At 35.7% G+C, this 22,775-nt stretch overlaps 2 protein-coding genes, 1 long non-coding RNA gene and 1 pseudogene across 4 annotated transcripts; 2 read left to right on the top strand and 2 right to left on the bottom strand.

Moving 5' to 3' along the window:
* Positions 1–625: 625 nt before the first annotated feature.
* On the top strand, positions 626–3,306 carry LOC115980092 (annotated as a pseudogene). Its single transcript, XR_004089329.1, has 5 exons — positions 626–880; positions 1,087–1,264; positions 1,637–1,803; positions 2,323–2,403; positions 2,673–3,306. The product of XR_004089329.1 is annotated as a 2-alkenal reductase (NADP(+)-dependent)-like (transcript).
* Positions 3,307–6,996: 3,690 nt separating this feature from the next.
* Positions 6,997–9,523, bottom strand: LOC115980094. The gene is made up of 3 exons (XR_004089331.1): positions 9,446–9,523; positions 8,002–8,094; positions 6,997–7,416 (listed from the first exon to the last, which is right to left on the bottom strand). It is a non-coding gene; the product is annotated as an uncharacterized LOC115980094 (long non-coding RNA).
* A 1,157-nt stretch (positions 9,524–10,680) lies between these two features.
* Positions 10,681–17,984, bottom strand: LOC115980565 (putative disease resistance protein RGA1). The gene is made up of 5 exons (XM_031102799.1): positions 17,923–17,984; positions 12,729–12,927; positions 11,243–12,625; positions 10,801–11,165; positions 10,681–10,735 (listed from the first exon to the last, which is right to left on the bottom strand). Exons 1-5 carry the CDS (start codon positions 17,982–17,984, stop codon positions 10,681–10,683), a joined length of 2,064 nt encoding a protein of 687 aa, XP_030958659.1.
* Positions 17,985–18,534: 550 nt separating this feature from the next.
* Positions 18,535–19,708, top strand: LOC115980566 (protein P54-like). The gene is made up of 2 exons (XM_031102800.1): positions 18,535–18,681; positions 18,809–19,708. Exons 1-2 carry the CDS (start codon positions 18,535–18,537, stop codon positions 19,706–19,708), a joined length of 1,047 nt encoding a protein of 348 aa, XP_030958660.1.
* The last annotated feature ends 3,067 nt before the right edge of the window (positions 19,709–22,775 follow it).

Consider the following 22,775-nt stretch of genomic DNA (forward strand, 5'->3'; position numbering starts at 1 on the left):
TTGAGCTTCTATTAGTTTAAAATTTTGTAGACCTTTTTAGGGGTGAGAAAAAATAACACAACCCATTTTTATTTTCTAAACCACTTATTATTGTACAATTTCAAAAAATGCTAAAGGTAACTTGGTGACTCATTAATTTGTGAGCCTTAGATACATAAATTTGTGATATTTTTAGCATAATTCTAAAATTTTGTGCCTTTATATAAAGGAGTAAAGCCATTAAAAATTTCATTAAAAAAAAAAAAACCATTAAAAGATGTGGGCTTTGGGTCAAGGCCTTGAACTGGCGCCTCCCTTCTCTTATTGTGTTCCTAGAATCTCTATACACTACGTACAATTCTATCATCCCGCTTTGACACAAAAGCAATTGGAAAATTTTGTTTTACAATCAAGCCGTCAATTTTGAACAATTTAATGCTATTTTTTACAAAAGAGCATGATGTGTAGAGGTTTGAACTTCACATCAAAGAGCATTAAACTATGTATGATTGTCACATCTATGTTTCTTTCTTGACGAATAGTAGTCAAATTTGTAGCTCATTACAAACCTGATAACGATCACTATCTTGCCTATAAAAAAGAGTCTCTCTCTTTTATTATTTGCAGTACAACAGGCTACAGAAAAAGAGAGAGAAAGGTTTTAGCAATGGTAGGTGATGGTGAAGAAGTGAGAAACAAACAGGTGCTAGCTAGAGATTACATAGATGGTAATCCCAAAGAAACAGACATGTACTTTAACACAAGTAGCATAAGCTTGAAGGTGCCAGAGGGTTCAAAAGAAGTGTTGGTGAAGAACCTTTACTTGTCCTGTGATCCTTACATGTGAGGCAGCAAGGACAAAATCCCAGATAACCCTTTTTATTCCTTTGCTCCCCATTCAGTAAGCTCATGCTCATAGCTCACTGACTCACTCTCTTTCTCTTGCATATATGTTGTATAACTATCTTGCTTGACATGGCAATGGATACACCTTTAAATTTGCTGTATTTAATCTAAACCATGAAATGGTTCAGTTTGAAATAAAGAGAATTGTTATCATAGTTTTTGCTTTCACAAATGAACCTATTTTTTTGGTGAAACATGTAGCCAATAGTTGGGTATGGAGTGGCTAAAGTTTTGGAATCCGGGCACCCAGACTTCAAGAAAGGAGACTTCATTTGGGGGGTAACCAAATGGGAAGAATACAACCTCATCACAATGACTGAAAGCCTCTTTAAAATCCAACACACTGATGTGCCCTTTTCCTACTATACTGGACTTCTTGGTAAGTAATTTGCTCATCAATTGGGAAAAAAGTTTATAAGATGGATTTGATTTTCAAGAAAATTAAAGAAACAAAATAAAAAGGATTTTACTTCATAATCTTTTATATGATTGGAATATACAATTCATGGAACTCTGATTAAAGATGAATTTGATACTTTGCAGTGTAATTATTTATTTATACTACATAATCTATCTTGTTCGTGTCACTCTTTTCTGTCCTCTACACCATCTCCTCCTCTGCATACCAGCAACTATAGATATCTTCTTTTAAAAAAACACATTGACATGGTATATGTGTCTTTCCTATGTCACTTTATTTTGTTACAATGTGTTAAATGCTCCTTATAATTGGATTTACTTTTGCACATAGGTATGCCTGGTATGACTGCTTATATCGGTTTCTCTGAACTTTGCTCACCAAAGAAAGGAGAATATGTTTTTGTCTCATCAGCATTTGGTGCAGTTGGCCAAGTAGTTGGGCAAGTGGCCAAATTGATGGGTTGTTATGTTGTTGGAAGTGCTGGAAGCAAAGAAAAGGTACATCAACCTTAATTGGAATCTTCTGTAAAATATTTGAAAAAGAAAAGTACTAGGTATGCATTGTTCTGATAGGTGCTACCAACAATATTGTTTTTATTCAATAATTCAATTAGATATTTGTGACAACAATAAAGTACACATAACTTGATCTTCTGATTATATCATCACCTTTTACTAACATCCATTTTAAATGAATTTGAAGCAATAGTATATATTTTGTACTTAATTCGAACTGATTTTGCAGGTTTGATCTTTTTATTTTCCTCCTTGAACAAGTTGTTATTTTTGCCTCTGGTTAGACATTTAAAGTATTTTAACACAAATTTGCATTATATTCTGAAACATTAAATTTCAAATTCTCCTAGTCCTCACCCTGTTGTATGATTTTACTTATTTGGACCCAAATTTTAAGCTGCAATGCATGCTTGAATCTTTGTTTTAAAGTAGGGAATATAGAAACAAGCTCTTTTTTTTAAAATGAAATTTCAGCACTTGTCCTGCTTTTATCTGAACAAGGTTGATATACTAAAGAGCCAGTTTGGATTCGATGAGGCTTTCAATTATAAGGAAGAGCATGACTTGGATGCAGCTCTAAAAAGGTCAGTGGAAAATTTGCATATAAATAATCTAAACGAAATTAATGAGGCAAAATTTCTCATTATTAGCTGTGAGGCAAAATTGCACTGCATTCACTAATTTATTCATGGTGACTGCAAATTGCATAACATTAAAGAATAAACGTTGGCAGAAACTAACGTTAGATAAATATCTCAACAGCAATATCAAGGCTTAATTGTTACTTACAACTGCAAGAGTAACTTTTATAAAAAACTGAGAGGCACTGACTTTTTTTTGGTAATGATGTTCGGTGTTTTCCTGAAGGCATTGACATTTACTTTGATAATGTCGGAGGCAAAATGCTTGATGCAGTTCTCCTTAACATGAGATTCCACAGTCGCACTGCAGTAGCTGGAATGATCTCACAATACAATCTTGATCAACCTGAAGGCATAAGAAATTTATTATCTTTGGTATATAAGAGGATTCGTATGGAAGGATTTACAGTGTATGATTACTATCACCTCTTTCCCAACTTCTTAGACCTTGTGCTGCCTTACATTAGAGAAGGAAGGATGGCAAATGTTGAAGACACAGCCGAAGGCCTCGAAAATGGCCCTGCAGCTCTTGTGGGAATTTTTAGCGGCCAAAATGTAGGAAAGCAAGTAGTTGTAGTTGCTCGGGAGTGATCATTTTACCTCCTTTAGCATATGTATTTTACACTTTTTTTCTTCTTTTTTCTGTGTAATACTTATACAGCACTTTATAAAGTGCTTCTCCCCATTACCATGGTGAAAGCCATTGCTGCTTGACAGCCATGGTAACTTGGTAAGTAAATTCTCAGGGTTCAATATATTATGGGCTGTTTCAATAAGGAATGCTTGTCCATATATGTAAACATTAAGAAGATAATAGTCTAATTGGCAAATAAACAAAAAAATTTGTGACTGCTAAAATAATTATTCCAGTGTTTTGGCAAGGAATTGGGTCTTGATTTGAGCCACATGCTTATAGTATGAATGTTTCTATGCATAGTGACTAACATCAAGGGTGGTATTTGTCTATTTGTTACTATTACTCAAATTTAGGTGTTTACATTAATTAACAAGGGCGTTATAAACCTTTGTTTCAAGGGTCATATTGAGTACGACAACCACTTCTTTTCCCAAACAACTATGAAACATCGACATTTCTGCCGAGTCAACATAACCCAAGTAAAACTTTCTTTTGCTTTTGAGAAATAATAATGAAAAGCATTTTCGTCCTCTTTACCTTGACTGCCATAAGCTTGGTGACATTGAACATAATAAAAAATATTTCCTCTATTGCATATGGTTAAAAATTGTTTAGGGAATCAAACAGTTCTTCTTAAGGGATATTATTTAATACATTAGTTTTAAAATAGAAGGCTATAAATTTTCTAAACTATTCCTATTAATTTAAACTTTAATAAAACATATGAAACAGGTATTGACCTTGAAATAGAGGTAAAGAAAAGCCTAAGTAATTAAAGAAATTTTTTTTTAAAAAAATGGTATTTATTAACTTCTTAAAAAAGACAATATTTTGAGGTATGTGATTGTGATGTGGTGCATTGAAGAAGTCTAATATGCATCCATCCTACACATAGATACATGAGTATGTTATTAAATCAAGCTTAGCACAAAGATTAGAGTTGTCACTTGATTTATTTCTAAGAATGGCTTGACCTCTATGAAGAGATCTAATTTGTATATAAAATAATAATAATAATTAAAAAAAAAAAAAAAAAAAACGGTTTAGCGTTAGACACCAAACATTGCCTACTTTGAAGGTCAGCCTTTGTTGGGAAAAACAGTCAATTAATGTAACAAACAACAAATTTATTTCCTTTTCCCCACTTTGTGCAAATTAAATGGGTATTTACATTAAAAGCCCTTAAATGAAAAGGGAAAAACCCTAGTAGTCTAGTAAAATCTTCCACTATAGAAAATGGGTTTACAACAATATTGTCAAAAGCAAATGCTAGAGATTACCAAGAAAAAAAAAAAATCAATCTTGAATTACAAAAAATTATTCATAACGCTATGCATTGAGGTGTATACTAACAGTAACAACAAGAAAAGATCTCACCCAATGGCCAGCATTTGAGGAAACGTAGAGGAACTTCAAGCAACAACACCAGTCAACATAAGACTCCGTTCGTTAGGAAAAATGTACTGAAACTTCATCGAAATCGGGAATTAAAATGACCTTCCAATTTCAGCTTGAAAGTAGTTGGTTTTGTAGAAAAAATTTCTGAACTCTTCTTCTCTCTCATACACAGCAACTTTAGTTTTGCAATTTTTTCAAAGAAGATAGCACAACTGTAAAGAGTAGATAAGTGTAGAATATTATTAGAAAATATGAAAAAATAAGAAGTGATAATTCAAAAGAAATCCTTAAAATAAAAAAACAAGAGACTTTCTGAATTTTCTGAGAAATATTTGATGTGCTAATAGAAATTCAACCATCATGGAAGAACCACGATAAAATAGAGCTAAAAGTAGAAGATACACAGAAACTATGCAGTAAAATATGTTAAATTTGAATTAATGGTTTGTCACAAAACTTTTAGGATATCATTAACCAAAGAATATGGTAATATATATACAGCAAAAAAAAAAAAAAAAAAAAAAAAAAAAGCAGCAGAGAGGAGAACAAATCATGAACAATTAGTCAACTTCAAAGCAAAACACTAAACAGAAGGAAATAGAGAGAACATACCATTTTTAAATGATTTTGACCTATTTAATACATTGGATCAAAGGCTTATCCCAATAACTAGAATATGGGCAATCTTAGACCCTTTTGGGCTAAACTGCATGACCTCTGATTGGGACAATCAAAGATCACTGGTATTTGTAATTTAGTGACGCAATGAGCCACTTCACCCTAAGCAGATATTGCGACTTCTTGCAAATGTATAGCTCATTAATGAATGATAGGTCCTCAAGTTACTATACAAGATATTCTCACTATTTGGTTCTATGGAATGGTTATATATTTCTTATGTTTTAAAGAATTAAGTAAAGTTGAATGTGCCTTTATTTTATTTTTTTACCATCCCAGCCAAAAGAAATTAGGGGAAAAAAAATACTAGAATCAGTAGCTTTTAACCCTTGTTTAAACCATTTTAGAGATCCCACCAACCAATGTTAATTTGAAATTGTAAATTTTATATTGGCATTCTGCTAGAGGAATGTTGTTTACTGACAATAGTCCAATATTATTACAAGTCCCTATTTAAGAGAGCTCTCCTAATTGATACATTTAGTTGGGTTAAGAATGCCTCTTTCGATGCTTCTCAGTTTTAGTTGTGTGGATAATTAGTCACTGATATCTTTATAGAAATTGCAGGTGGAAAAGATTGATGGCTCCCTTGAGTTTCTTATCCTATCTAAAGACGAATTGTGGGATGGTCAGAAATGAGGTTTTCCATGCATTTTGATTCTGTAATTTTTTTAAAAAGTTTTCCTTTCTCTGTTGAGATTCTTGTGTATTGCAAAAAGCCAAAAGTGGATATTGTGTCTTAATTGAAAAACTGTTCATTGCACTCTACCTCTTTACTAATGTAATGGATATTAATCTAGCCTTTTTATCATTTATAGAAAGAAAATAGGTTATTTCTTGTTTCATCAATTTTTGAATGGGTGTCAAGTGTTTGCTTGACTTCTGAATTAATCAAACGTGTGGGTACTCCTAACCTTTCAACTCTCTGATTCTTCCCATTTTCTTTGAGGTTGTTGCTAAGATTAAAACAATTCAGGAGCTGGAACAGGTAGAAAAGAGGTTGATGCAACAAGCATATCAAAGAGGTAGTGTAGAATCAAGGAGGTTCCTCTCGCAGCAGAGGTGTAAGCACCCTTCTGTGGCTTGGTGCCAAGGTTTAGTTTTCTACAAGAGTTGAAGATGATGATGTGCATTAAAATCAAGTGGTTCATAATGATAGGAAATCTTAAGAGTTGTTTAGTTGAAGTTTTTATCCATAAACAAACTCATTAGGCTGCTGATGTGACTATCAACTATTAGCATAGCGCTTTTAAGAGCTCCTTGAACCATGGATGCGTCTAACTATATTTGGTAGCTGTACTTTGTCAAGGTGTTGTATATTTCACAAATTATTGGCTAGAGTCTTGTTTTCTTATCATATGGGGTCTTTGGGTTTACAACATAGATTATTATGGGTTTTCCAGGACTTGTTTTTACTCCATATATTGCTAATTTAAAGGGATTTAAATGCTATTTTGGAGTGTTTTGTTTCCCACTAAACTGTTAATTTTTACACTAACATAGACTATAAGATAAAAATTGAAAGTTAACACCAAATCAAGGTGTTCATTTCAAAATTTTAAAGTTAAGGATATATTTACAAATACCCAATACATTGGCAAGCACATTGCATGTCCAAAATGCTAAACTCTTCTTAACATTAATACAGATTTAACAATCTGAAATTATGAATTTTATTAGCCATGTTCCAAACATTCTATAGGTAAAAGTTCATCAATTTTATAGAGACAAAACAGAAAAACTATAATGCTTATTACATAAGATCTAAATTGCTAGAACATGGCTAGTGTTAGCTTTAATGAGTCCTTCCTCCAGCTAACTCATATCTATACCTTAATCATGCCAGAATAATCTGAAATATATATATGATAGTAAACCTTGAGAAGGTCAATAACACCATATGCACAAAATGACTTTCATATCAAAAAGAGTCAAAACACAATTCAGTGATTTGGCTGTACTCAATCTAACTATATAAGTTGTTTTGGCAATATATGAACATATGTGTGGAGTTGACATGCACACCTTTACATAGACTAAAAGTTTTGTTTATGTAGATATGTACATTGGCTACAAAACAGCGACTCTGCAAATGCATAAACTGAATAGGGTCTTGTAATGCACAAATTAAAGTAAATTATATATACATATCCCAAATGGTAAAGAGAAAGCAAACTTGAAGTGTCTTGGTATCAGTTGTCATCAAGTTCGCTATTTTCTGAGACGCAATCTTCTTGTTAGCTTCAAAAGGTGAAAACCATATATTAATATATTGTTTTATATAATTCACAAATTTCCAGTAATCAGTGTGGTTGGTGAGATCACTTTCTATTAATTAATTCAGAAGCATTAATCTATCCATGGGTGGGGAGATGTTTGGTCAGTCAGCATATTTGGTTTGAGGTTGGTGTAGGGAACCTTATTCCTTTTGGCATGATTGTTGGTATGGCAACTAACCACTAAAATAAGCTTTTCCGCTTTCATAGTGAATTGGTCTCAAATGTTGGAAAATGAGCAGAAGATTTCATGAAGGCTTTCCTCAATTGACTGAAAAGCTACTACACCAACACAAATCAGGCAAAAATAATTTCATAAAAGGCTTTCCTCAGTTGTCTAAAAGCGCTACTACCAAAACCAATCATGCAAAAATAATTTCCTGAAAATATAACGGATTATCAATTTTTTTTTCATTTTCTAAGTAACAGTTCAGAAAATGCTGTTGGAACAATGGGAGGAAGGAGGGGACAATTGGCATGAATAATACACTTATTGGATTGAATCAATACTTTATATACTAGAAGGGATTAGAAAATTGAGAAAAAAAACCAGCTAAAACTTCTGTTGGCTTGGGAGTGGATGAAAACTTCATAATGTAATTTTTCATCCAGCTGAACACAACAGATATGTTGTCCCTCGTGCCTGCATATCAAGGCAAAATTCTTAACTGATAGAATAATCTTTTAGGTCTATTAATAATGTGGATCCAGGTTTTATTAATTCTGCTAAATAAGGATGAGAACCTGAGAAGAATTGAGGTTTATTTTGCATAAAGTATTGAAGTAGAGCAAGTACATAATCTTGGAAGGCTAATCTCCCCTTCTCTACTCAGAAATACAAAACTTTTGCTTTTTCTTTTATTTTTTATAAATTTTATGAGGGTTAATGGACTTAAGGAGGTTTCATAGTCATTTATTCAAGGGGTCAAAGTGTGGCAAATATGTATTCACTATCTCATTTCTCTCTTCTTTCATTTTTTATTTATTTTTATTTTTAAAGTTTGTTGTTATCTTTAGTTATTTGCTTATGGATTCTGAATAATTTACAGAGAAACCTTGCAGGTGATCTACAAGGAGTGAAGCTACAGTGACTGGAGCTAAAATTGATAGCAAAAGGCCAGGAAAATCATAGAAAAGCCAGCATGCAATTTCAACCACTTCAGCTGATGCTAATTGTGTGTCATCTTCACCCACCACACAAAAAAAAAGTAGAGATAAATGTTACAATTTTGAGCACCAAGATCTGATTAAGAGTACTGGCCCTAATTATGAAAACACATTCAGTTTGACAATCTGTTTGAACTTTGAATCTAAGTTTTTAAATGCCAAAGACTAGGAAAGATTTTTTTTTTTTTTTTTTGGTTTTTGATAGGTAATTGCAATATATTAGAAATCAAAATGGTATACAAAATAAAGAAAAAAAGAAAGCAAAACAAGACTAGAAAATAAAATACATGAAACCAGCCATATAATTAACGGCACAAAGGTAGAGTATCTAGGAAATCCATCAAAGAAAACATGGAGAGAGTGGAAGACTTCAATCCCCATTCATAAAGAGTCTTCAAAAATAAAAACTTGAAGTTTGGTGCAGTGGACTCTCTGTCCTTGAAAATGCAGCAATTCCTTTCACCCCAAATGCACAAAGGCTGGGAAAGCTAAGGTATAAACTCGCAATTTTCTTTTGTTGCCATGAAAATTTTACATTTATTACTTTATCACTCTTAGATTTAAGATTACTGTAGTAAAGATGTTAAAAGTTATGCTATAGAAAGAACACTTTTGAGTTGTTAACAGAAGCCCATTTGTGATCATTTATAATTCATTAACCTCAGTTTCCACTATAAATTAAAAAGAAGAAAAACAGTAAATTACAAATCAAACTATCCATATGATTGACAGAACTTGCTGTATATATAAACTAAATTTGGTTTTGTAAATCACCATTTATGAAGTACATTATGTATAAATATCCAAAATGGTAGGAGAAAGCAAACCTGAAGTGCCTTGGCAACAGATGTCATCAACTCAATTATTTTCCCAAATGCAAACTTCTTGCCAGCTTCCTGAGTTAGTCTCGTCTTCGAAATCAGACCAATCTGGCCGCCTTCAAAAGGTAAAAACCATATATAGATATATTAGAACCATCAACACCTTCAGTGCTGTCTGAAATTTTAATTTACTAGTAGGACTGGGGATCGCATAATTTCATGGCCCCCCAAGTAAAACTGACCCCCAACCCAAACATGAAATGAAAAATCAGCAAGAACTTCACCTACCCAATTTATCATTATTGTGCAACTAAACTCCATTTTTCCACAATAGTTCACCCTCATAAACAGAGCAATTATGACCCAGTCCAAATCAAAAAAATCTGCTATTAAGTTTTAGACAGCCCTAAGCAAAAGAACTAATCCATATGTAAATTCTTACCGTATAATAACGTGAAGGTTACAAGAAATACAGAGAGAGAATTGAGTATGTGGACATAAAGCAGGTTCTAATAATGCTAAATCCAATATTCCAAATTTCCCAATGTCGAGAAAATTTCAATTTTGAAAAAATTAAAGAAAGAAAATAGCTTGGCAAACAGAAATTGACATATTGGTAACAGAGTCAGCTATTTCAACCACCGGAATGTGGTCAACCTAAATTGTACTAGTAAACTATTCTTTTAGCAACTTTTGAAGTCTTGTGATGATTTGCAGAAATTTTTTTTTGAATAAACATAACCACTTACCCACTATCCTGTATGTCAACAAATGGAATATGGTCAATCTTGGACCGCTCATTGTCTTCCAAATTGGGGCAATCATAAATCTCCAGCGTTTCCAATTGGGTGAGACGTCGCATGGCTTCCTCGGTGGGCAGATGCACCAAGTGATTGCAATCCACAATATACAGCTTTTGAAGAGAGGAAAGATTGCCCAGCCACTCTGGCAAAGCTACCATCTCATAAAATCCTTGTATCCACAGAATTTTAAGGGCAATGAAGTACTGAATTTGGTCCAGGAGCAGGAGAGACCCATACAATTTGAGCTTTTGAATGGAGGAAGAATAAGGCAGACAATCCCCATTGTCCATATATCCAACAGAGGACGTATAACACTCTAGACGAGCTTCCATTTCAATGAAGTGTTGAATTCCGTCCACGACCAGAGAGTCGCACAAGCAGAGCTTTTGGAAGGAGGGGTGAATGGAGGAAGTAGAAGAAGAAGGCAATGACCTCAGCTTAGGACAATCCTGTACTACCAACTTCCGAAGGGAAACGCAGGTGTGCAGTGACTCTGGCAAATATCTCAGTTCATCACACCATCCAATAATCAACTCCTCAAGGCAAGGAAACACAAACAACACCTCATCTGCGGTTGTCAACTCCTTTGCATCCTTCCACTCTTCTAGGGTTTCCATCTCCTCCAATTTGAGTATTCTCAATGCCGGAAATAATGCAGTATTTCTGTAACTCCCATCACTGTAAATGTAAAACTCACTTCCTATACATCTTACCTTCCCCATTCCTATTATTTCAAGAACCCTAAGACAGGGTAATTGCCCCAGAGTGGGAACTTCTTCACATTCCCAACAATAGCTCAAATTGATCTCAATCAAATTGTGATATAGCGAAGACAAACCAACCCATGATGGGAATTTCTTTCCTCCATAACATGAGACTGTTAAGCTTTTCAAATTTGGGTGAGGTTGGAGGCCTTCCAACACCTTTTCATCATTATTAGAATTATAATCATTCCAGTATAATCCCAAGTTTAATATTTCCTTCTCTTTTAATTTCGCACTTTGGCTTCTTCCTCATCTTCCACGTTCTCTAGATTGCATATGTTTATTTCTCCTCTGAGATTCTTTAAAGGTCCCAATTCTTTGATTTGATAACCTTCATCTCGTCCCACACAAAAATCTGGCAACGTTTGAAGGCAAGTCAACCGCCCCACATTTTTAGGTGCTGCAATTTCACAATCAATAATGCAAATATGCCTCAAGTTAATCAAATTGCTTAGGTCTTCTGGAAGGTCCACGAAATTAGGGCATTCTTTGATTCTTAAAGTTTGCAAATTGAAAAGCATAGTGATTGAATTCGGTAAATATTTAATTTCAGAGTCCGAGATGTGAAGAAACCTAAGATGTATTAACACACCAATTGTTTCTGGCAGCTCTATCCGCTTATATCTATATAACTTTAAAACATGTAAGCTTTTAAATTCTGATAATATGTTCCCAAAGTCAGCATTCTCTAAAATTAATGTGCACAATTTTGTGAAACCATCACCTTTAAATGAAATTCCTGGTGTTGTTTGGCCATCAAATCCAACAAATAAACTGCGTACCTGGCTGAAATTATCTGAACTTGAAGATTTTGATTTTGAAATTGAGAGCACAAAATCATGTACCAAATCATTCATTCTGCAGCTGATAATATTACCATACTCATCCTTTTTTGCATTTTGTAAAAAGAATTTGTCTAACAAAGTATTAAAATACTTGTTACCAATATCCTCCATCACCATACTTTCTTCAGATGGTTTAAGAAGCTCTTGAGCCATCCAATGCTGAATTAGTTCATCCTTTGTAATGTCATAATCTTTGGGAAAGTTTGCACAATATAGAAAACATCGTTTTAAAGATGGTATTGTAAGACGATCAAGTGTTGACTTTAATTTCAGAAAGAGATCATCACCGTGTTCTCTTCCTATAAATTCTGAATCATTGAGGGAGTCTATATTGTGTAGGCTAATCTTGGGCTTTGAATCCACAATTTTAAGGCCCAAGCCATCTACATCATTCACAAATTTATCCAACATATGTTTGGTGGTCTTAACCTCATCAAAATTACTAAATGAAATGCTAGGTACCTGATTCATCATTTGGTTTTGAATATGTACCTTTTGCCCAACAATCTTATACTTGAACTTATCTAGCACATTATCAACATCATAAACTACATCTTTAAGCTCTGTTAACCAGATCTTGACAGACTCATCACTTACTTGCCTTTCCTGAGCATCAGGTAACATGACATGAATCTTACATAATGTACCAAGAAGATTTTTCAACTCCTCCTTGTCCTTGAAATCCCAATCAAAATTGGTATGCTCAGTGACAAGTGAAATTACATTGGTGACTAGTCCATCCACAATATCATCGAGGATAATTTCAAATTCTTCCTCACTCAAAAGAGAAATTAGTATGCAAGGTTTGCAAAGTGTTAAAAGGTATGGTTTTGTTAGAAATAAACTACTATGTATAAAATTGGGACTAAATAAACACCTCTGTGACAATTTTGTCCTTAATTTTTGATGTTGAAGCTGAGGTGATTTTTCTCTTCCCAGCACTGCTTGTGCTGGATGCACTTTTAAGCTTTTTGTTAGACTTTTGAGTTTCCTGAGCTTCTTTTTGAATATCTTGATTCACGTCTACACATGCCACAATGTCATAGCCTGAAACTCCAGCTAAGTGTGCTTTAATCCTTGTTGCACCTCCAAAAAAATCACGATTACAAAATTTACATTTGAAATAATTCCCTTGTTCCTCAGCATAATTCCAAAATCGATCTCTTTTTCAACCCATGTTTCCCTTTTTCCTGACAATAAATCCATAAAGAATAAAATTTTAAAACCATATATAAATTAATATAATTAAAATACATTTATAAGAGATAAGAGTAAGTTTATTCTATTTCTTTAAAAATATCAGAGAGAGAGAGAGGCTTCACTTAATGATATAATATAGTAATCGTATTTGCCAACTAAGATCTATATCAGTATCAGTTCTCAACAATTGTTACTATTCCCTTTCTTCATGTTATAGTGACTATTGAGCATTATGACTTTTTGGTTGTGTTAATTAAACTATTTATTCAGCCAGAAAAAGCAGTACAGCATAAGAGACATGTTATAAGAGTGCACTTACTCCAGTATTAATTTGCAAGCAAATAGATGCAGTGCAGTCAATGATTGTTAGGAAGAGCGAGAGAGAGAGAGAGAGAGAGCAAAAACTTTGTGAAAAGAGCAAAACAGAGAGAGAGAGAGAGAGAGAGAGAGAGAGAACGTAATAGCCTGTGAAAGAGATTTTTTTTCCAAAATAATCAAATCCCTCAAACTATTTTAGATACCAAAATAATTTCAAAACCTTGACTAACTAATATAATAGTTTGACTTTTATAGTATTATGGGAAAAAAAACCTGTGAAGGAATAAGAGAGAGAAGAGTGGTCTAGCAATTTACAAAGCCCTTTTACTCTTAAATTTTAATCTCATATTTTCAAAAATAGTTTCTCTAACGGCTATATTTAAAAAATTCATCTCTTTGTTAAGTATTTCTTTTCAAAGGTCAAATCTTCATGTAAAAAGGGAAATTTCGAGTGCCGATCCAAGTCTTTTATTTTCTTTTTTCTTTTTTTGGAAGGTGATCCAAATCTTTTAAATGGTCAAATATTTTAGGCTAAAGAGTTGAAAGCATGTGAACTATGATTAGAGAAGTGATTTGTTCACAACATTTCATAACAAACAATAATTTACTACTTATTTGTTTTAATTTGAATTTACAACTTAAATTATTTTTTTCCCACTTATAATACCCAATAACAACCTAGTACTTAGATTTATTGTGAATATAATTTTTATTTTTATTTTTGCAGTAAAAATTCAAATTTTCAATTTTCAAATTTCAAATTTTGAACTGATAACAACTAACTATTATGATTTGTTGTGAAAATGTTGTAGACATAGCAAATTTTTTTTTTTTAAATGTCAAATATTTTAGGCTAAAGAGTTGAAAGTGTGTAAATTGTTACTTCCTTCACAACATTTCCACAATATTTTCACAACAAATTATAAATTGTAGTTATTAATTGTTTTAATTTTTTTTTATAGGAGTTTTAATTTGAATGTACAACTTAAATCATTTTTTGCCCTCCTATAACAACTAATAATAACTTATTATATAATATTTGTTGTAAAAGTGTTGTTACATTGTGGTGTACATATAATATTTCATTTCTCTTGTGGTAAAATTTCATCCCACCACCACTGGCCGAAAGATAGACACAGCTAATTAGAACAAGAAGTAGGACCATCACTCGCTGAAAGAAGATGGATTTTGGATTCAACGTGTCCGTATACAGCTCAATTAGTTTGAACAAGAAGGACTGGTTTCTAGAAACTATTTTCTGAATTTGTTTTGTGCTTTGGTTCTCATTTAGCTTTTAATTTTTATATCATATTAATTCACAATTGTTTCCTCCAAATTTAAATTTGTTAACAGTTTCATCTTTATTGTTTAAATTAAAACATTTTTGACCTTGTTGTTTTAGAGTTGTTCAATTTTAGCCTCGTAGTACTGTTAAACAACATCGCAAATGTTTAAGAGAATGTGTTATGTGTAGTATAACTTGCCCCACCCTCTCTTAAAAGTTACCGTGGCTTTTGAGTTAAGTTGTAGTATGTCTTTGTGTTAAAACCCCTTTCCCTCTCTCCTATGTATGCGTGTGTTTGTTTCTCCAAAAAAAAAAAAAAAAAAAAAAAAAAACATAGCAAATGTTTAAAGCCAAAATCAATTTCAAACTTAGAGCAAGTGGTACTCAATACTCAGTGCCAAAACTGACTTTTTATTTTGTTCCAGTTTAAGAAAAAATAGAAACATTAAAGCATCTCATTTTTTTTAATGTTCTTTTTATTCCAAGAAAACTGTTTTTGTTTTTTTGGTTGTTTGCAAACATAACAAAATTAAGTCCTTGATTTTATTCTTAGTTTGGCAACTTGTAGTTATTTTTATTTATTTTTAAAATTTTATTTCTTGTTAACGCATATTTGGATTATAATAAATAAATAAATAATCCATAATTCGGCTCCTCAAAATTTAGATTCTTTATTAATTTTGCATTGATTGCTTAAATTTAAAATTTTCTACCTTATAGTTTGGATTTGTTCAATATAATCCATTTATCTACAATGGTTAATAGTGTCAATGTTAAATGTCAAAACATAGTTGCAATTGTTTTCGGTGCGTATCCACCAAACCTGAACAAAGCACTACCGAGGATCACAACAAATATCCAGCTACAAATAACAAATTTGTATTAAGAAAATTAGATCAGATTATTGCTAAGGTTTTTTTTTTTTTTTTTTTTTTTGAAGACAGATTATCGCTAAGGTTACAACCATATCCAAAAAAAAAATCATTTAACATCATTTCCTTCGTTCATTTGTTATATATTTTCCTTAAAAACACAACTAAAATTAAAGAAAAATACATATTAAATTTAATAAATTCATAATTAGTTGAATTTTTATAACATCTTATAAAATTATATTAAGATAATATAAGTATACTACTAAATTAAAATATAATAAGAGAAATAATTTAACATATATAACTGTAGCGACTCAATTAGTAACGATCCCCAAACTCGTATTGGGTTCGAACGCTTAAGGCCCAAACAATCAATTGGTAGAACGTGGATATGAAAGAACTAGATTAATTTCAAAAGAAAAACGATTAAACGTAACATTTCTTAGATGGATTAACACAAGTATTACAATCAATTCCTTCTTTAAGCAAGCTAAGTTCTTATTTCATAAGGCTTTCCTCTAAGCGTCACTTGTTTAGAAGTTCTGATCTCCCCCTTTTCCTCAATGCATTCTTCTACGTTATATACTACCCTATTGGTGTTATCTTTACCACACACGTGGAGGTCGGATTCGGGGAATCCCCTCCTGTCTCATCCAACACTTCCTGGATCCTTTAACCAACAGCTGTAAGGCTGCTTCATCACTATTCAGGTATCACCTCCACATTAATACGGCCAGAGAGTTGGTTAAGAGGCAATTAATGCGGAGGCAGCAGTTGTTCAAGATATTTGTTTACCTTTTCTTTCTCACCCTTGGTCCCATGTCCCACCTTTAGTGGTAATGTAGCTCTGAAGTGTGTTTGTACCAATATGGCGTTCAGGTCGTCCTCAGACACGTATTGCCGAGAAGGATTTTGTCCTCGGATGAATACTGAACTCACCTCACGTGATATCTACTCTTCTTTTCATTTGGTTACCCTTATAACCTGATATGGGCCTCCTCGGACAGTTTTACGTCTTCAGATGGGCCACAAGCCCAGTTAACATGGTTTTAATAATTATTGATTTACCGGCCCCCACAATAGCCTCTCAAAATCTTGCTTTTCAACTCCTCGGGAGAAAAGACTGATTTTGATGTCATAAGCCCATATCCTTTTACGTTTTGAGCACGCTCCTGACGCTTCAGCATCCTAAGCGCGGCACCATTAAATTTTGGCGACACCTCTATCTCTCACGTTCAACGGTAAGATGTAAATCGTATGGTGGGGGGCCTGTTTCGTTTTGCGAGCGGGAACCTTCCCGCTCATAACTTCTGCACGACTATAAATGAATTTTCAAATCAATTCTCTCTCTTACCTTCAGCAATCACACAATTCTAGAGCTCATACACTGAACTTGTCTTTCTTCTTTTTCGTAATTCCTAGGCATCTACAAATACTAAAATCTTGTCCGAGGACCCTCTTTCAAACCTGTAAGTCTTCTCAAAACCTTTATAGCTTTCATCTTAAACTTGTTAATTTCTCTACTAAACCCTTTAGGAAAATGGGGAAGAAGGAGGGTAAGTTTCGATGTTTGGTTGAGTCCGAGGAGGGTATGAGGAGTTTTTGCGCTAAGTATAGGATCCCCTCAACAGTGGGTATGAGGTACGCAACCCAAGGGGAATGGGCTGGCACTAGAAGAACAGGGGAAGTGGTTATTCTCATGATTGCCTTTATAGAAGGCGGGATGACTATCTCCATGGATACCATTACTAGGAACTACCTTAGGTTCTTTAGGCTATCCCCCACACAATGTGCCCCAAATATGTTTAGGGTCCTGGGAAGTATAGAAGCATTGAATGAGAGAATGGACCTAAACCTGACCCATCATGACGTGAATTGGGTGTATAACCTCAACCATTTGAAGGGGCAGGGGTATTATCTCAAGTCGAGGTATCCCGCGGTGAGGCTAATTCAGTGCCTTCCCACTTCAAACAAGAACCTAAAGGAGGATTTCCTTATCTTCTCTAGGGAATGGCATGATGGTCTGTCATGTCCTGTGGAGGAAGGAGAACCAGGTGGGGTGCAGTCATAGACTCATTACGTTTGGTTCATACACACATATTTTTCCTTTTTTTTTTTTTTTTTTTAGTCTCAGTGCTCTTATCCCTACTGATGTTTCATTTCAATTTAATGATTTTGCAGATAAACGTTTTACCAAGCCCAAACTTAGTTTAGTTAACAAAGCTAGTTTGGACAGGGTATTGAAAGCCGAGATATATGTGAACGAAGCCGACGGCCAACTCCAAGCAACCCATTTAATCCTCGGCTACACCCCCCTCTCGTTCGCTTTACAAGCACCGAAGTGCGTGATCAAAGCCCATGATCCTCGGCTTCACCGTATTAACGTTGCCTACCAGGGGTTCCTTATTCCAGAAGGTGTTCCACTTCCTAAGGACACCTCCAACAATAGGCCCATTTTTGTTGCTGCTATCTCAACAGAAGCCTCTTCATCCCAGTTTGCCCTCAGGGAAGAAGAAGTAAAAGAGAAAGAGGAAGAAAAAGAAAAAGAGGAACAAGAAGAAGAAGTGGTAGAACTCTTAGACTTCTCGGATGACTTTGGGATTTTTTATCAACCTATACGCTCCGAGGACGATCCTAACAAGATGGGGATACAAAGGAAGCCCCAAAGAAGTTTGATGAAGTTGATTGAGAATCAGCCCGGGAAGAATGCGCCGGCAAAATCAACACAATCCCAGATTCCTTCTCTTCCTTCCAGGTCTCCTCCTCCTGCTCCCCACCAACCTTCTCATCATCCTCCCCAGCCAGTCAGAGCTGATGCTGCCGAGTTAAAAAGGCGTAGGGAGCAGAAGGGGAAGGATGTGGTGGATGCTAGCAAGTCTCGTTTGACCCGCGAGGAGGATGCCTAGCGAGCTGCAAAGCAGTAAAAAACTAGCCATCTTCCTCAGCAAGGCCAGGAAAGGTCTAACACTCAACCTCCTGAGCCTCAAGCCTGGCTGCCAGCACCCATGCATGCCGAGGAGCCCCTACGAGATGATGCATCTATTAAGGACTTCAACGGTGGCATTGGGTGTCACATAGCCTCGACTATAGAGGAGGCCTTGTTGCTCCCAAGAGATATGGCCGAAATAAAGAACAAGAGGAAGAATGAACTCGTCCTCAATAATAAAAGATACTTGGGCATGGTAAAGTGCTAACTCTTTTTTTTTCTTTTTCTTTTTATGATTTTTACTCACTGATGTGTACTTTTTATTGACTATAGTGTTAATTTCTTCCTTTTAGGTCATCCAAAACACTTTTAAGTTGGATGAGATGCTTAATCGCTGCTACAGTCAGCTAGACGACGAAAGGAAGCAACGGGCGTCGGCTGTACAGACTTTGACACAATCCGAGCAAGACTTGGCTGCTGCGAAGAAGAAATTACTTGCTGAGGAGCAAGCTCACAAGAGAACTGACTCGGCCTTGGAAGGCTTCCAAAAGCAAGCCGAGGACCAGGGAAAGCGCTTGCGTGAAGCAAATGCAGAACTAAAAGCTGCCCGAGAGCAAGTTACAGTCCTTAAAAAGCACTTGGAGGAAACCCAAAAGCTGAGGGCGCAAGATAAAAAGTCCAGGGAGGAAGCTAAGAGAGCAAAAGCCGAGGCCGAACAGGCAACGAACGAGGCCGAACAGGCAACGAACGAGGCCGAGCAGAAAGGCTATGAAATCGGTGTGGTTGAGACAAAGGAGACACTAAGGGCAGAGGTGCTAATGGTGTGCCGCATCTATTGTGCCCAAACTTGGGATGAAGCCCTTAACCGAGCTGGGGTTAAGGCTTCATCTGAGTTAAGGAGGCCAGAGAGCGTGTTCTACCCTGAAGCAATCCGCACCTCAGCTCCTCCATCCAGTAAGGCTGAAGACACTCCCTCAACCATTAACCCTAATGAGGAGGTTTTGCCTCCAAGTCTTCCTCCTCCTGGCCAACAAGAGCCAGCTAAAGAGAATAATGCCCCTCCAGAAGCCTTCTTGGACAAGACTACAACTGCTTCCGAGGCAGAGGTGGCCTCTCAGGGCTTTCAACAGGATTTGGCTTCCACAGTCATGCCAACTGTGGGAGCTATTAAGGATAAAGAGGGAGTCACCACCCCGGAGGCAGATAAATCAGCCAGCCAAGCTCCAAAGCTCCAAATCAAGTTGAAAAAATAGGACTTATTTTGTAATTTGATTAGGGCTTTTGTAAGGATATTTATGTTTATTGGCTTATTGTTGTTGCCGTTTTATCTTATTTTTGCACTTGTTCACTGTGTTATCTTAATTTGAATGGATTTATTTTGACTATCTTTCGTTTGCAAGAGAAAACATAACTTATAAACATTAACAATTGGCGATTAAAAATGGGTGATAAATATTAATACTATGAGGTCTCCGGGAAACATTTTGGATATATACGTATTCTTTCTAATCAATTGAAACTTTAGGGAATGTTCAAAAGTTGGATAAAGTTGGGTCTACATTACTTCAATTGTACATTAGATGATGTTCAGAGGCTTCCGTTCAATACTTTGGTAGATATCATAGGGTATTAATTTCCACTAAGTTTGTGGTCCAAGGACCTGACATAACTTATTTTCTGTTTAATACTTCAGTAAATATCGTAGGGTATTAATTTCCATTAAATTTGTGGTCCGAGTACCTGACATAACTTAGTTTCTGTTTAATACTTCAGTAAATATCATAGAGTATTAATTTCCACTAAGTTTGTGGTCCGAGGACCTGACATAACTTAGTTTCTGTTTAATACTTCAGTAGATATCATAGGGTATTAATTTTCACTAAGTTTGTGATCCGAGGACCTGACATAACTTAGTTTCTGTTTAATACTTCAGTAAATATCATAGGGTATTAATTTTCACTAAGTTTGTGGTCCGAGGACCTGACATAACTTAGTTTCTGTTTAATACTTCATAAGATGCCATTAGATGTGGAAACACAAGATGCATGATCAACATAAATTAAAAGAAAACCCAAACTCGATTACTTTCATTAATAATAATACCTCTTGAGATTATTTACATTCCAAGGATGGAGTACAGCTTTTTCATCCAGGTCTTCTAGATAATAGGCTCCTATTCAGGCTACTGAAGTAATCCGATAAGGCCCCTCCCAATTAGGCCCCAATTTTCCCCAAGCTGGATTCTTGGTGGTTCCCAGAACTTTCCTTAGCACCAGATCTCCTACTGCTAATGGTCTCAGCTTTACATTAGTATCATAGCCTCGCCTAAGTTTATGTTGGTAGTAAGCCAATTGGATCATTGCACTCTCCCTTCGCTCTTCAATCAAGTCTAAACTTTTCCCCAACAGCCCATCGTTACTACCCGAGGAAAATGTACTAGTTCTTAACGTTGGGAATCCAGTTTCCAGAGGGATGACGGCCTCAGCTCCATAGGTCATGGAAAAAGGAGTCTCCCCTGTTAATCGTCGAGGCGTTGTTCGGTAGGTCCAGAGAACATATGGCAATTCCTCTACCCATTTTCCTTTTGTATCATCCAGTCTCTTCTTAAGTCCATTGACTATTACTTTGTTAACAACTTTAGCTTGCCCATTCCTTTGAGGATAAACCGGAGTGGAATATCTATTTTTTATACCTAACTCTGAACAGTATTGCCTGAAGGCCTTACTATCAAATTGAAGGCCATTATCTGAGATAAGAGTGTGCGGAGTTCCAAATTGCGTGACAATATTCTTCCAAATAAACCTCTTAACGTCTACGTCTCTGATGTTAGCCAAAGGTTCAGCCTAGACCCATTTAGTAAAGTAATCCGTACAGACCAGCAGATACTTTTTGTTTCCTAAGGTTTTAGGAAAAGGACCGACAATATCTAGCCCGCATTGAGCAAAAGGCCAAGGGCTGAACAGAGGGTTAAGAATTCCTCCAGGTTGGTGGATGTTTGGGGTGAACCTTTGACACTGGTCGCATTTTCTAACATAATCATGTGCTTCCTTCTGCATATTTGGCCACCAATATCCTTGAGTAATGGCCCGATGTGATAGGGGTCTTCCCCCTATATGACTTCCACAAATGCCTTCATGCAGCTCCTCTAGGAGTGTCTCTGACATCTCGAGATGTACACAAAGTAGGTACGGCCCAGAAAATGACTATTTATATAGCTTTTTGTCCTCGGATAACCAAAACCGAGGAGCTTTCCTCCATATTTTATCAGCTTCTATTTTCTCTTCGGGCAAGATGTCACTTTCGAGGAATTTCAATATGGGATCCATCTAGCTCGACGCTAGATTGACTTGATGAATCTGACATCCTTTTCTAGTGAGGTGGGTGTATACAAATCTTCGACGATTATCACCCGAGGAAAATTCCATGTTGAAGAGGTGGCAAGGGTTGCCAAGGAATCGACATGGGTATTTTCACCTCAGGAGATATGCGACAAGACGAAAGATTCAAATTTCGTTTGCATACGCCTAACTTGACTCAAATACCCCTGCATTCTTGAATCTTGGGCTTCCAGTTCTCCTTTCACTTGGCCGACTACCAATCTTGAATCCGAGAATAATTCTGCTATCTTTCCACCCATTTTCTGGACCATACTCATTCCCATCAATAAAGTTTCGTATTCTGCTTCGTTGTTAGTAGCCAAGAATCCCAACCTCAAGGATTTCTCAATGGTGATCTCTTCAGGGGATATCAAAACTAGCCCCAATCCTGCCCCCCGTTGGTTTGCTGCTCCGTCCACATATACCCTCTAGGAGGAACCGCCTTGTGTGGATATCAGACCAACCGATTTTTCATCCATGTCATTTTGCTTCATGTTAGCTTCTTCTGGACACTCGGCGAACTCAGCTACCAGATCGATAAGGACTTGGCTTTTCACAAAGGTGCGAGGCATATACTTGATGTCAAAAGCACCTAGGATTGTGCCCCACTTAGCAATTCTCCCAGTGTAATCTGCATTTCTAAGTATGGACTTGAGAAGTTACTGAGTCAAGACAACCACTGTATGGGCTTGAAAGTAATGTGGAAGTTTGCGTGTTGCATGGACCACCGCCAAGATGGCCTTTTCCAATGACAAGTATCTCACCTTAGCTTCATGAAGAGACTTAATTACATAATAAACTGGTCTTTGGACACCGCTGTCCTCTCGTATTAAGACAAAACTAACTGCATGAGGGGCAACTGCCAGATAAGCAAACAGCACCTCATCCGCCTCAAGACTAGACATGATAGGCAGCCTGGATAGGTACTCCTTCAACTGCTGAA

Source organism: Quercus lobata, chromosome 3, assembly GCF_001633185.2.
Source record: "Quercus lobata isolate SW786 chromosome 3, ValleyOak3.0 Primary Assembly, whole genome shotgun sequence".
Classification (NCBI taxonomy): domain Eukaryota; kingdom Viridiplantae; phylum Streptophyta; class Magnoliopsida; order Fagales; family Fagaceae; genus Quercus; species Quercus lobata.